We start from the raw sequence: 15911 nt of genomic DNA, 5'->3' as shown, positions 1-15911 counted from the left end.
CGCTGACCTTTCGGTCAGCCAAGGAGATAAACAGCAGGGAGACCTGCTCCCCTTCAGTTCACTGCGGCAGGTGGGCCGGGGATGGAGGTCCCCTCATTCATACCTCCTAGTCTTCTCTGGGGGTCCCAGCCACAAGTCTCAGGGTTGACACAGCTGGCTGCGGGTCCCCCGCTCGCTGAGCCGAGGGCCGAGACGTCAGCTGGGGGCTCCCACCTCGCCGTCAGTTCCCCTCAGAGCACGAAAGATTGGAAGCGTGCCCTGTAGCTTTGGAGGCAGAGCCCAAGCGTCCTTCTACTGTAGCCTGAAATTCCTTTGAAGGTTCCAGTTCTGTCTTTTTACATTTTACACCCTAACAAATCTTGAGTTTCCTGGTTTTCACAGAAAGCATTTCCTTGCCTATTTCCTAAAATGAACTCTCTGGCAGGGCAGGCCAGTCAAGTTCGTCCTGTGGTTTCACAAGCTCCATTCCAGGCATCCCTGGGGAGGGTGCTGAGTCTGTGTCCACAGAAAGGACAAGGGGCTTGTGCCCTTTTCCCCTGCCCCATGCTCTCCACTGACCGATCCTGAAACAAGGACTGACAGGGAATGGTGGCCTGAAACTGGTGACAGCCACCATCTCTACGTCATCTGGGGAATAAATCATTGGTGACAAGGAACCAACAGTCCCCTGAAGGGCACCCAGGCCTGGACGTTGCTATTTAGCGTCTTCATGTCCTCACTCGGCACAGTGACTCACTGTCATAACCCAAGGGCTCTGGCATTAGTTAGCATCGCACCCCCAGTACTGTGTCTACTCTGTGGGGGTGGAAAGGGAGGGTGGGGGGGAAACCCTCGAGCCATATGGAGAGACAAGGAGGGTTGGTGGACTCTAACCACCTTTCAGACTGGGGTTTCTCTCTCATGCTGGGAAAGCTGTGATGGGCTGCGTGTTCTCTGCCAGACAGAACCCCATTTGGATGCTTTTTTTGATTTGTACAGTTTGAAGCAATTTTATAGAAGGAAAAGAAAGGACTGGTTATTCATTTATTTTGTGCGTGTGAGTGTAGAGATGGGGTCTCACTATTGCCCAGGCTGGTCTTGAACTCCGGCCCTCAAGTGATCCTACTGTCTCAACTGCACTTGGGGACAGGCATGAGCCATTGCGCTTGGACTGAATGATTTTTTAAGTACATTTCCCCCCCAACTCTTTTCCTCCCAGCTTCTGGACTGCTGTCACCAACTCAGGGGATATTAGAGCTTGGTGAGAATCAAGAGACCTTCTTGTCCACTCTTCTTGTTTCCGAGTGGAGAGAGGCCTAGACTGTGAGCTCTATCAGCTCCCTGCACCCTGTGTCCTCCCCAGAGCTGGGCTCTGGTTGCAGGGACAGCCTCCCACACAAAGGGGAGTCAGGATCCAGGGCTGTACTGTTCAGGGATGGCTTCTGTTGAAACACTGGAAATAATTTTGATTGTTAGAAACATCAGCTGGAATCTGATTGAGGTGGGAACTGATCTTGGAAAAAGGACCCATGTGGGTGATCTCTTAGCTCACCTTCTTGTTCCTTCCCCCACCCCTGCTGGTTTGAAAGCCCTCCTTGTGATGGGTGGTTATGAACGGCCTTGAACAATAAGAGAATCCCACCTTCCATTTCCTCTGACATGGAGGCTGGGGTGGTCTCGGGGCATCTGACCGCAGCTAGGTGGGTGTCCTGCACCTGACACTCTACCCACTCTCATCCTGTGGTTGCTTCTGCCATCCAATCCTGCCTCCCTAAATGTTGTCCACTTCTGACCCTGCCAACAGAAAAATTGGGCTGGTCCTCTAACCCCTTCTAAAGAAGGAATAGTAAGAATAAGAACATTGAGAAAATACAGCATTACTGAGTTTTATGTGCCAGGCATGCATCATCTTATTTTATTCTCACACCTATTCAGTGTGATGGATACAAATATTCTGCCCATTTTAAAGATGAAGTAACCAAGGCTCAGAGATGTTTAGTAATTTGTTCAAAGTCCAGTGAGAGTAGAACCAAGATCTACAGCCTAGTCACTAGTTTCCAGCCTGGAGCACCTCGCTGTTGACCTGGAGAGCCAGGACTTGGATACAAATAGTGACACATAAGCCAGTTTGGGCTCCTTGTGAATACACACCCCTACAACTTTTCACATTCTGATGCTGTGGGTGTCTGGGATCACACAGCATCGCAGGACAGACACATGTGCTTCTATTCGTGTCTGTCCGCATGATTTGGACCTGCTGATGTCTTCCAGGAACAGCAGCCCTTGTGGTCTGAGTAACTGCCTTAATAACACCAATATCCTGTGCAATATGTTTCGCAAGTGTTAGGCTGAGCCTGCATTGTGGTTTTCACGGGTGACTCTCAAGTTCATATTGCTCGGTCCTCCACAATTTTTGGAAAATTACCTGGTGGAAGGTGCTAGCTACCCCAGCATTCCGAGTGAAGTCTGAGCAAGCCCATGCACCAGTTAGATACCAACTCGGACCTAAATCTCCAACTGCTTATTAAGGAGAAACCTTGACTCTGGTGAGCTGCTGGTGTCTCATGGATTTTGCTGACTCTGAACTCTTGAAGAAAAGAGGAGGGAAATGCATCCCAACTCTAGGGGGAGCTCTTCCATATGGCCACATATATCCAAGAAGAGTAAGGACTATTATAGAGACTACCCTACAGTGCTTTGCTAGTAACACAACTCCATCACAGCTCTGGCTCCTTGGATCTCCATTTCAGAGCTAGCCGAGGCCCAAAGGCGTTCACCACAAGCTTTGCTCAGTATACAGTGGTCAGCACAGACCAAACCAGTCAAGTGGCCAGCAGGGCCAGACCAGGTCATCGTCCAGGGATGCTGTGTTTCATCTCTTATCCATGTACGGTGATCACAAAGAAAAGACCTAGAAGTGCCATATTGCTCTCTGTAAGCCTCTGAGTATTTTTTCACACCTCCTTCTCTGAACCTCAAAAAAATTATGTTCTTGTGCTAGAAGCAGAATTAACCTTGACCATCCTCTTATTTGGAACTTGTTGGAGACATCACAATCATACCCCAAAGTTCCATGTGTTTAGCTCTTTGCATCAAACCAAAGTGAAGAAGGCCATGCATCCGCAGCAGGGGGCCCGGGACGTTCATGTCTTCAGCGTGGAGCCAGGCAGGCTGTCCAGGGTTTATTGCTGGAACTACCTGCCTTTCTTGTAGATGATGTATTAGGTCATTTATTTGCTGAAAGCTTCCCTGGGTGGCAGCATAGGGATTGAGTTTTTATTCCAAAATTAGCACTAAGCCTCAAAAACAAACTTTTCCCCTACTGCAAGCTAAAAATACAACTCAGCAGTTGACTCATGTCCCCACCGCTGTTTGGGTAACTTAGGTGGGCGTGAATCTACCATTAGGGTGATGTCACTGTTCCAAGACAGTGAGGGAAGGATGGAGGTAGAGGGCCCCGAGCCTGTCCTGCTCATGTGCAGGTTTAGCTTTGTAAGAGGAGTAAGCGATGCTTTCTAGCTACAAAAGCTGGCTGGTGAAATATACTGGTTTGCAGCAAGGTGAAGATGGGGCAGTAGTAGCTCATGGCCGCCAGAGGGAGCCAGGCAGAAGTCACTAGGACTGTCCATGCTAAATGTCACCTGTTCCCTTTATTCAGGGCGGGACCCCTCTATGTTTCAGCTGGTATTTGACAGCACACTTATCCTATTTCATACAACTGTTATGAAGTGTGACTAGCTAAATTTGGCTAGCTTTTAATGTAATTGACTAAGTCTTGGTTGTGAAATGACGGGGATAAAATTTCATTTCCCCTTTGTCTGCAGTATGAAGGAAGTGAAACTGAGCCTTTGCAACCTGGACAAATCATGAGCATACCTGGCTCACTCCAGCTGTGTGTACATGGTCCAGGCAAAGGGCCAAGATCGCATGCACACCTGGAGGAGCCTTTGTATTTCACACACACCCTTATCAGAGAGAGACACCGCTAGCAGAACGCTCCAGGCTGCAGGGCACAGTCAGGCCACACACTGCAGCTGGGAAGCCGCCCATGGTGGAAGGGTGAGCGCAGAGAGAGCGGAGTGCGGTGCCATTCCCAGGCTGGGTCCCCGACTGGCACACACTTTAGGGAATGCTTGTTGAAATGCTTGAAATGAAAGGTGCTTTAATGAATGCTTGTCTAGTATGGTTTGCAAGCAAGAAAGTTCGCAAGGCACACCAAGCACCGGCCCTCTGCCGGGCTCTTTTTCTGCTGCAAATCAGAAGGAGAGTGGTCAGCAGCTTATGCTCATGATCCAGCACATGGAGCTAAGCAAGCCAATGGGCAGGTTTTGGCTGACATGACTGAGTGAGGGAGGAAGACAGATAATAAGGAACTTACCCTCACTCCCATGAACCTGTCCCTGAGAACGATCCATGAGAGCAAGAACACAAAAGCTTTGTTGCAGCAGAACAACACGGAGACATCCGTAGTGTTTATTTTCTTTATTGCATGTAAGTACAGGTAGTTTGTGAGTGTCCAAAGAACACCAAAGGGTGCTGCCTTGGTAAAAAACACCTTCAAAGTCAAGCCATTGTCTCCAAAAAATCGACAGCATTCCCTAAAACAAGGAAAGAGAGGCAGTGTTATTATATTCTTGGGTTTAGACAGATCAGTTTTTTCCTACAACCAGTTTGTCTTTTAGCAAACATAGGAAGGGGTAGGGTCTTTTTATTATTTTTAATAAATACCTTTCTGCTAAAGCTCTTTGACCTATTACTCTAGTCCACTGAAGAACATTTTGCACAGTGGTCTGACATCGTGGATTATTCCTTCTGTTCACGTTGAGTTTGGAATTGATGGTTCTACCTAGAAGGTAATGTTGGGATCACCTGACCTAAAGGTGCAACTCTAGCATAATTGACTAAGGGATTCTGTCGCTTGCTGAGTTTAAGAGAAGGAAGTCATCATGGCTTTTTGGAAGGGAGGAAAATGGTGATGGAGAAAGATGGATACTTGAAGAGACCTTATTGACACTTATTTTAAAAAATACATTTTTACCGGGCAGTGCCTGTGGCTCAAGGAGTAGGGTGCTGGCCCCATATACCAGAGGTGGTGGGTTCAAATCCGGCCCCGGCCAAAAACCACACACACACAAAAAATAAATAAATACATTTTTACCCCAAATTGAAATTGTCTTTGAGATCAGGTAAAAGCAGTCACTTCTTGGGCATACCTAACACATTTTGACTATGATACAAATAGTGTTAATTCTCTACATGTATTTTCTCCATGAGGCCATTTTTAGAGCCTGCTATTCACTGTGTGGAAGTTCATGTTTCTGCTTCTCTAATAGACCATCTACCACAGGAAGAATAAGCGTACCCAGGAGTTTGGGGTCTTAAGGGGGAGTTAGATGAGGGAACACCTGTAGGAGAAAATCAGCTCTGTGATTGATTCTAGGGGGAGGGATCCATCTTCCACACGCAGAAGGGGGAAGGAGAGAAGGCCATGGGTCACAGGCCTGGAGAAGACCCAGCAAGAAGGGCTGGGTCTACAGAGAGTAGCCTGTTTCCTTGACCGTCAGGGAGTGAAGATCGTAGTTCTGTTGGGTCTGGTGAGCTAGGCAAGGTGACAGATGAGTGAGGACGCACTGCTCCTGCAGGGGACCCTGTGCAGGCTCACAGTCATGGCGCTGCCTGGCCACAGTGGGTGATGAACAGGCCAGGCTGGGACACAGCTCATCCGCGATTTAGACGTAGACTCAGGCCTAAATGAACCAACATGAGAGCAAAAGCAAACACACCACTGGAGTCAATGAAACACACTGAGGGGATGCGAACAGCTCCAGCCTGGGCCACTTTATATTAACGGCAGAGATAAAGGAGGAACATTAAAAACAATAGTCAAAGGGGACCGGCTAAGGTTTTTAATTTAATTTTATTGTCTGTTTTTACTATTAATCTAAAAGGAAATTTGCCTTTGTTCATTATTCAATGATAGGATATCCAAAGAAGAAAGAGAAAACTTATTAAAGTGCAAGAGGGTAGGAGATGGGTAGAGGAGAAACACTGTTTTGCTACTTTTCACTGTGCTCAGAGTCCTACGTTGCTTCTAAATAAACCCACACAGGGTAAAACATTCAAATCACTGAAGTTTGCCATGAAACTGACTCAACTAAATTGATCGCATTTGGGGTTTATACAGATGCAGCTCTAACAGGGTCTAACAGGTAGGCTGATATTTCTGGTTTCTGTGTAATTTTCTTTCTTTTTTTTTTGCAGTTTTTTGCTGGGGCGGGTTTAAACCCGCCACCTCTGGTATATGGGGCCGGAGCCCTACCCCTTAGAGCCACAGGCGCTGCCCTGCTGTGTAATTTTCATACATCGTCTCAGCTGTATTTCCTGTGCTGTTTGCTCAAGCCCTGTTTGTAGAATAGTCTTCATTCTCTCAGGGACAGTGACTATGAAGGACGCCTTCCTTCATTTTTGTGCTTATGGTGGCTATAAAGTGATGCTGATCCCTTGAGTATGACCAAAAGGCTAGAAAATGATTCATGTTGTGGAAGGGACTGTCTAAACTAACCAGACAGCTTACTTCCTCTCGGAAAATCTACATTTGAGAAGTTTTCAATTAGCACTAACTGTGCCTCAGATGAACCTCATTGGCTACGATACTGCCACTGCACACAGCTTGAAAATCTGCCTCTGACTCCTTCCAAGCCTGCTGGTTATAGAAGGGGTGTGGCAGGACTGCGCTTAATATTGATGGCCCAGGTTGCCGGAAATGGGGAGGGAAGTGGCAGAACATCCTGGCAGAGTCTATTGGCTCTTTCACGACTTATGGCCAGAGGATCACAGCTGAGGCTGGTGGATCTTGAGACCAAGATGATTGGCTCCCTGGGCCAGAGAGCTTGTGTTGTTTTACGACCAAAGACTGTACCCTACCTGCGTCAGCTGGCTTGCCCATATGTGCCCTTGATTGCAAGAAATATGATGGACACGAACCTCTTTCTTCTTGGCGTATGGACAGAGTACAGTAAATGCTTTCTCTGCTCGCTTCCACTGACCTGACTGGGTAGACTAATGCCCTCATTCTTTTTTAAAATTTTTTAATTTTTTAATTTTTTTATTGTTAAATCATACCTGTGTACATTAGTGCAATCAAGGGGTACAATGTGCTAGTTTCATATACAATCCGAAATATTCTCATCAAACTGTTCAACGTAGCCTTCATGGCATTTTCTTAGTTATTATATGTAGACATTTGTATTTGCATTTAGTAGGTTTCGCCTGTGCCCATAACGCCCTCATTCTTTACGTTCACTGATGCCCATGCCCATTCTTTACGTTCACTAAAGGCTCAAGGCTGGAAGTTACCGTACGGCACACCCAAGCCATCATTTCCCACCAATTAAGGTATATGCCAACCAAGATTTAGATGTGTTTGTTTCTAATCCTGCCTGTGCCAATTGCTTCTAGTTATTTCAATTACATAATTCAATTAAATATTTCATAAACTAATGAAATATGAGCAAGAAAAGAAAGTTATTTTTTCTATGAAATCTAAGTGGTTAAGCTTCAAGGAAGACTCAATAAAAACAAGCACTGAAATACCGCTATTGAATTATGCATGAAAAGATATATGGCAAAAGATAGAAAAATTGTAAAAATCTGTAAGTTCTGCCCTTATGTTATTTGACAAATACTTATGATTCTTGGTAGTCTATAAAGAATCAGAGTGGGGATGGCCTGTCTTGGTGGGTTAAAGATAGCTTTCATTTAATTCAAGTCAACAAACACTTGTTTAGCATTTGTTGTACTGAATTCTAGACAAGAAATTGTGGCTGATAGAGAAAAAAATCAAGTTTTAAAGCTAAGTAAGCTTTTTTAAAATGAGGAAACTGCCTTAACTTATTATTATCAATTAATTAATTTATTTTTTTGCAATTTTTCTCCACTTTGTTGTTTTCTCTTTTTTCTTTCTGGAACTTCTTTTAGTTCAATATCAGACCTTCTGATTTGATCTTCTAGTTTTATCTTTTTTCCCCCTTGACTCTCTTTTTCTCTTTCATTTTGTGGGAAATTATCTTGACTTCATATTCCAATTTTTCCATTCAATTTTGAAAAAGTAGCTTAATTTCCAAGAGTAGTCCCTGCTCTTAAGAAGACTGTGGTAAAATTGGAGAGATAAGACTGATCCCTCAATAGGAATTAGCACAAGCATAAGTATAATCATATGTTAGATGGCTTGGAATATAATAAATGCCAGAGTATTAATGTCCACTGGAGAGAGAGAGATGGACTGATTGTATAGGCCTCATACAAGATGTAAATTTTGAGCTAAACCTAGGAGGATAGGGAGAATTTATACAGATGTTTGCTTGTGTGTGTGAGCGAGAGAGAGGAGTATCCTTACAGAGACAAGAGAAGAAATTATACCCATGGGAAAAAAAAAAAAAAACAAACTAATGGCTAGAAAAAAGGAAAAAATGTTGGAGATTTAAGATAGGATATAACCACATTTTAAAAAGTAGTGGAATGTAAGGTCAAAATAGTAGTTGGAATGTAAGGTCAAAATAACTCTCATAAAAGAGAAAGAAGATAAACTCAGAAGATCAAATCAGAAAGTCCAATATAGAATTAAAAGAAGCTCCAGAAAGAGACAGAAGAAAAAATGAAGTGGAAGAAATGATAAATAAATAATTCAAGGAGGTTTTTTAGAACTGGAAGATGTGAGTCTTCACAATGCAAAGCTCCACCAAGCACCAAGCAAAATGAGTGAAGAATGAGTTTGGAGAGAAGCACAGCAAGGCACACGCTTGTGATAGAAGGGTACAGATAAGCTCTAAAATCTTCCAGGGGAAACAAACAAACAAAAACAAACATAGCAAAGAATAGGAAATCAAAGCATCACCAGACACCCCGAAACAGGAATAAAATTATGGCACAATGCCTTACCGTTTTTGAAGGAAAAATTTTTTCCCAGCCAGAATTCTATCACCATCCAACTATATCATTCATTGTGAGGGTAGAATAAAGACATTTTCGGTTAGGCAGTGCTGGACAGCATTGCCTGTCCAGCCACTGAAGGACAGGTTGCACCAAAGCCGGAGTGTAAACAAGGAGGAGGGCCGCGTGGCACTGGAAGCAGGCACACTCCAACACGGCAAGAGCGGAGACCAGCACTGGAAGACCAGGGGCAGCAGAAGGCTCTGGGAGGGCCGTGTCTAGGGGAGTCTTGTGATTAAGAAAGAACGGGCAAAATACTGATAGTTTGTTGGGATGGTGGAACATTTAGAAAAAGACAACAATCATTATGTGGAAATCAAAGGGAATGAAACAAAAGAGGCAAGTATTGTCGGCAGGAAAGATAACCGGTTGTTCATAAAAGAAGACAGAGGGCGGCGCCTGTGGCTCAGTGAGTAGGGCGCCGGCCCCATATGCCGAGGGTGGCGGGTTCAAACCCAGCCCCAGCCAAACTGCAACAAAAAAATAGCCGGGTGTTGTGGCGGGCGCCTGTAGTCCCAGCTGCTCGGGAGGCTGAGGCAAGAGAATCGCGTAAGCCCAAGAGTTAGAGGTTGCTATGAGCCGTGTGACACCACTGCACTCTACCCGAGGGCGGTACAGTGAGACTCTGTCTCTACAAAAAAAAAAAAAAAAGAAGACAGAGTCTGTTAACAACACGCGCATACTTATTATAACATGAACCCTGTTAACAGAAAATTGGGATGTCGTCATGCTGGAGGGAACAGAATCAGGAGAAGAGGGCCTGGTGTAAGACAGAAATCAGAGGACGTTTATTTAAGAAACACAAAGACAAGAATTTAATTTAGCTAAATTAGCATAAACACCAGGGGAAAATATCTGTACAAACTGAGGGTGGCTGAGAGTAGGCAGATGTGGAGCAGGAAGGGGGTGCCACTTTCTCCCAGGATCCTTTTACTACCATTTCATTTTTCCAACGTATGTATGTGCATTCAATTGCTACAAATAAGAATTAATTAAAAACACGTAAAAGAGAGGTCAGTCGCCGTGGTTGAAGCTGAGATTTGGAAGCTCTAAGGAGCTTGATAACCACAGGGTGGGAGTAGCCCCCCAATTCACAGGGAAAGAAGCTGCAGCCCAGACAGATGAAAAGACCTGTGCAAATTCAAAAAGATGTTAGCAGTGGAGCAGGGCCTGCAGCCTGCAGCTGTTCCTCCGTGAACACTCCCACCGACGCCCTCTTTCGTCTGAATCCTTTGCATCACCACTGAAAGATGACTCAGCATCTCCAGCCTCAACATACTCCCCAACAAAAGCAAGCCTCTCATCCACCCATGCTTCTCTTCTCACTTCCTTGCAGCCAAACTTTACAGAATAGCCATCTGAATTTAGGTTCTCCACGACCTCGACTCTCTCACTCTCCAGCTACTTTAGTCCAGTGTCTGCTCCCTCCATTCACCCAGACCCCCAGACCAATCGCTCAAGTCCTTGTGGTCACTAATTCCCATAGGTGCTTTTCAGTGGTCATCTCCTGGAAGCCTCTGGCACTGTTGACTGTTCCTCCCTGAAACATTCTGTGAGCTTCCAGGTCACCACACTCCCCTAGGTTTCCCCTGACCTCTCCCCACCCTCCCTGCCTCCTCCATAACACTTTAGTATTTTCTTAAGATTCTCTCCTAGTTCTCTTCTTCCTCGCTGTAAACAGTGACTAAGCAATGTGATCTACTGTCACAGTTTCAAAGCCCAGCTTACGAGTCTTTGGTCAAGAGTCAACATCCCTAGACATCTTGAATTCAGCCTTCCTCATAAAACTCAGTGTATCTCCCATCTCAACCCCTATATGGTACCATAACTCATCCTTTTACTGACGCCAAATACCTGGGAATTATTCTTAGTTTCCCCCTTTCTTCTTCATGTCTAATTCATCACCAAGGCCTGTCGATTATTTCTCCTACATATTATTTCATTCCCATGGCCGCTGTCTTGGCCCATGCCTTTACCCTCTCTTACATGGACTACTGCCTCTGGACTCCAGCCAAGCTTCTCTCTCTGCTGTTGTCTCTCCTCTAACCCAGGCCGTTCCATTCTCCATGCTACACTCACATCCTCCTTTTCCACCTCATTCCCTTAGGATAATGGCCAAGCTCTGTGGTTGATTCTTCCTATCCATTGGGTATCGGCTCATATATCTCTTCAGTGAAGTGCCTGCTATGCCTTGGCCTCCTTGCCCTGGCATACAGGGCCCTTCTTGTAATCACACTTTCTTGTAATTGTTTAATCGTCTGACTTCTTCACTGAAACATAAGCTCCACGTGGTTGTTATACCTTGTGTCATCTTAACATCCTCAGAGCCTAGAACATAATATGTGCTTATAAGTAATTTTTTACAGAATACACACACTTAGTCATTTATGGAGGACCAGTGGTTCTCAAAAAGCGAAGGCTAGATCATCAATCTTAAAAATCCCAGGGAAGTTAAAAAAAATACTATTTCTTAGATTCAACCCTAGACATATTCAATCAGATTGTCCAACGAAGGGCCTAGGATGTTGTAGAGAATGGTGCAGTTTACACGAAGGACGCATTCTTGAAAGCATGCCATGGTTCAAAATTTATAAATCTTGATGAGTTTTCACACAGTAGCGCTGGTTTCTGTCTGCCAGCTAATGTTGACACTACCACCTGGCATTTATAGTTCACTTGGCTTCCCAGGATTGATATTGTGATTCTTGTTTAGCTTTTAAAATCTTGGAGGCGTCTCATTATTTGGAATTTTATACATAAATGAAACATTAGTCATATTTTGTTACTGTAAATTTGCATTAAAATGTGGCTGTGCTGTATTAAAAAAAATTTCAGACAATTCTCATGTGAAGCCAAGGTGGAATCTAAAGACTCAGGCTCCCTTTCAATCTCTGTTTTCTTTCTTTTAAGAAATTATTGTAAATTTTAAATTGTGGTAGCATATATATTAACATAAAATTTACTATCTTAACCATTTCTAATATATAGTTCAGTAGTGTTAAGTATATTCACTTTGATTTGCAGCCAATCTCTAGAACTTTTCCTCTTGCAAAACTAAAACTCTGTACTCATTAAATAACAACGCGCCATTCCTCCTTCTCGCCAGTCTCTGGCAAATACCACTCTACTTTGGGTTCTGTGAATTTGGCTGCTCTGGTTACATCATGTCAGGAGAATTATACAGTATTCATTCTTATGTGGCTGACTTATTTCACTCAGCATAATGTCTTCAAGGTGCATCTACGCTATATCATGTGTCAGAATTTCATTCCTTTTTAAGGATGAATAATATATCATGGTATGAGTATATCTCATTTTTTAAAGCTATTTATCCATCAGTGGATACTTGAGTTGCTTCCACCTCTTGGCTACTGCAAATAATGCTGCTATGAACATGGATTTACAAACCTTGAGAGCCTGCTTTCAATTCTTTTGTATATATATCCAAAAGTATAATTGCTAAATCATATGATAATTCTATTTTTAATTATTTTAGAAACTGCCATACCATTTTCCATGACAGCTACACTATTTTACATTCCACCAATAGTGTACAAAGCTTCTCATTCCTCCACATCTTCACCAACACTTGTTATTTAATGGTTTTTTTTATGATTTTTTTTTTTTTGCAGTTTTTGGCTGGGGCTGGGTTTGAATCTGCCACCTCCAGCATATGGGGCTGGCGCCCTACCCCTTTGAGCCCTAGGCACCACCCTATTTAATTGTTTTTTTTTTTTTACAGTTATCATAACGGGTGTGAATATCTCATTGTGGTTTTTATTTAGATTTCCCTAATCATTAGAGATGTTGGCCATCTTTTTATATTCTTAGTGGCCATTTGTATAACTTTTTTGGAGAAATGTCTATTCAAGTTCTTGCCTAGTTTAAAAGAGTTTTTATTGTTCTTGTTGAGTTGTAAGGTTCTTTATATATTTTGTATATTAACCCTTATCAGATATATGACTTGAAAATATTTTCTCCCTTTCCATAGGTTGCCTTTTCGCTATGTTGATTGTGTCCTTTGATACACAAAAGTTTTAAATTTTGATGTAATTTATTTTATGTATTTTTAATTTTGCCTACGCTTTTGGTGTCATATATAAGAAAATATTGCCAAATACAATTGTCATGAAGTTTTCCTCTTTTTTTTTGAGACGGAGTCTCATGATGTTACCCTCCATAACTCTTGGGCTTAAGCAATTCTCTCTTGCCTCAGTTTCCCAAGTAGCTAGGACTACAGGCATCTTCCACAATGCCTGGCTATTTTGTTGTTGTTGTTGCCATTGTTGCTTAGCAGGCCCAGGCTGAACCCACCAGCCCCTGTGCATGTGGCTGACGCCCTAAGCACTGAGCTATGGGCACAGAGCCAGGTTTCCCATGTTTTTATCTAAGAGTTTTAAAGTATCAGCTCTGAGGTTTAAATCTGTGTTCTATTTTGAGTTAATTTTTGTATATTATGTAAGGCAAAGCTCCATATTCATTCTTTACATGCAGATATCCAGTTCCAACATTTGTGGAAAAGACTGTCCTTTCCTCACTGAATGATCTTAGCACCCCTTTTGAAAATCATTTGACCATATCTGTGAATATCTATTTCTGGGTCTCTATTTTACTTTTTTGATCTACATGTCCAATGTCATGCCAGTATCAGACTGTTTCAATTACTGTACATTTGTGGTATTTTGAAATCAGAAAGTGTGAGCTCTCCAATTTGCTCTTCTTTTTCAAGATTGCTTTGGCTATTTGGAGTCTCTTGAGATTCCCATATGAATTTTAGAATGGATTTTTCTATTTTTGAAAAAAATACTATTGGGATTTTGATAGGGATTGTATTAAATCTCTATATTGCCTTGGGTAACAAGTTTAAGTCTTTCAATCCACCCATAAACATTGGATGTCTTTCTGTTTGTTTGTGTCTTTTAAAATTTCTTTCAGCAATGTTTTGAAATTTTCAATATGCAGATCTTTCATCTTCTTAATTAAATTTACTTCTATGTATTGTTATTTTTGATGCTCTTGTAAATGGAATTATTGTGTTTTCTTTTCTTTGTAGAAAAACTTAAAAAATTGGAGTCTAGTATAACTTATATTTCTTTAAATGTACAGAGATTAAGGTGAACTTTTTTTTGTAAAATGAAATTATACATGTAACACCATCTCTATTAAGATATAGAATATACCAATAATCTGGAACTTTCTCTCATGCCCTCTCTAGTCATTACCTATCTCTCAAAATATAACCATAATGCTGAATTTTATCTCCACAGTTAATTTTTTCCTTTATAAAGGATGAAATCATACATTATATACTCTTTTATGCTTGGTTTCTTTCACTTAATGTTAAGTTTGAAAGATTCATCAGTGCCATTTTAGGTATTAGTAATTTACTTGCCATATATTATCTAACTTCATAACACAATTTATTCACCCATTCTATAGATGATGAACATTGAGAGGCTTGCATTATGAACATTGCTGCTAGAAGCATTCTTAAATATAGCTTTTGTACATATTTATTTTGGGTATATTCCAAAAAGTGGAAATGCAAGATCAGAAAGTATGTGTATGTTCAGCTTAGAAAATAGTGCAAAATGGCTTCCAAAGTAGTTGTATCAAGTTATACTCTCATTAATCTTTTAATTAAAAATTAATTCATTTATATTTAATGTAACTACTGCAATATTTGGGTTTAATTCTATCATATATCTTTTCTATTATATTTGCACCATCAGTTTTTTAATTCTTTTTTGCTTGTTTTTTTTTTTTTTGCCTTTTGGGGGCTTATCAAAATTAAAAATGATTCCATCTTCTCTACATTAGCTTGTTAGAAGTACATTCTTTTATTATTCTCCCAGTGATAAATATTATAATATGTATTCTTGACTTTTTAGCATATACTTAATTGTTAATTTTATTATTTCTTAGATGATGCAAGGACCTTACAACACTTTAATTCTATCCAACACCGCCTTATCATATTTTGGGCTATTATTTTCATGAATTTTTATTCAACTTATTTATAACCCCTTGACATGTTATTTTTTTTAAACTTTATTGAAATTAATATGAGGGTACAATATTTATGTTACAATGTCTTCAATTCCAGGGTAAAGTTCCATTTGTGGAAGAGCCCCTCCCACGTGATACGCTATTATCACTATTTTCAGTGCTCATTTATATTTAACTTTTTAAAGCTCACTATTCCTTCTTAAACTGTTGTACTCCCATTTTAGTCATTCCTTCTGCCTGAATAGGCCTTTTTTTTGTTTGTGTTTTTGAGACAGAGTCTCACTTTGTTGTCCTCGGTAGAGTGCTGTGACATCACAGGTCACGGCAACCTCCAGCTCTTGGGTTTAAGAAAAATCTCTTGCCTCAGCCTCCCACGTAGCTGGGACTACAGGCACCCACCACAACACCTGGCTATTTTTTGTTGCAGTTTGGCCAGGGCTGGGTTTGAACTTGCCACCCTCAGTATATGGGGCCGGCACCTTTACCCACTGAACCACAGGCACCACCCCTGAATAGGCCATTTAATATTTCCTCTAGTCTCAGTCTGTTTTCATGAATGTTTGTTTATTTATTTTAGACAAAGTCTCACTCTATTGCCCAGGCTGGAGTGCCATGGCATCAGCCCAGCTCACAGCAACCTCAAGCTCCTGGGCTCAAGCGATCCTCCTACCTTGGCCTCCCAAGTAGCTGGGAATACAGGTGCCTGGCATAACATCTAACTAGTTTTTCTATTTTTTTTTCTGACTAGCTTTTCTATTTTTTTTTTTTTTAGGACTTTATATGGAAACATTTATTTAACAAACACTTATTGGTCCTAACCCATGTACTAGGAATAGTTTTTCTATTTTTAGTAGAGACAGGTTTTGCTCTTGCTCAGGCTGGTCTTGAACTCCCGAGCTCAAGGGATCCTTCTGTCTTGGACTCCTAGAGTGCTA

General features: G+C 42.0%; 1 protein-coding gene and 1 pseudogene across 3 annotated transcripts in view; both read right to left on the bottom strand.

Moving 5' to 3' along the window:
• Positions 1-15911, bottom strand: part of SLC35F3 (solute carrier family 35 member F3) — a 486918-nt gene that overhangs the window by 9568 nt on the left and 461439 nt on the right. For all 3 annotated transcript variants that reach the window (XM_053607475.1, XM_053607477.1, XM_053607474.1), the window contains one exon: positions 4358-4577. In XM_053607475.1, coding sequence (XP_053463450.1) covers positions 4358-4577 — 220 coding nt within the window. The remainder of the gene's footprint in view (positions 1-4357; positions 4578-15911) is intronic.
• Positions 6477-6650, bottom strand: LOC128597774 (uncharacterized; annotated as a pseudogene).

The sequence above is a fragment of the Nycticebus coucang genome, chromosome 10 (genome assembly GCF_027406575.1).
Source record: "Nycticebus coucang isolate mNycCou1 chromosome 10, mNycCou1.pri, whole genome shotgun sequence".
Taxonomy (NCBI): domain Eukaryota; kingdom Metazoa; phylum Chordata; class Mammalia; order Primates; family Lorisidae; genus Nycticebus; species Nycticebus coucang.
Note: the sequence above shows the minus strand (reverse complement) of the source record. Positions and strands in the feature narration are given on the sequence as shown.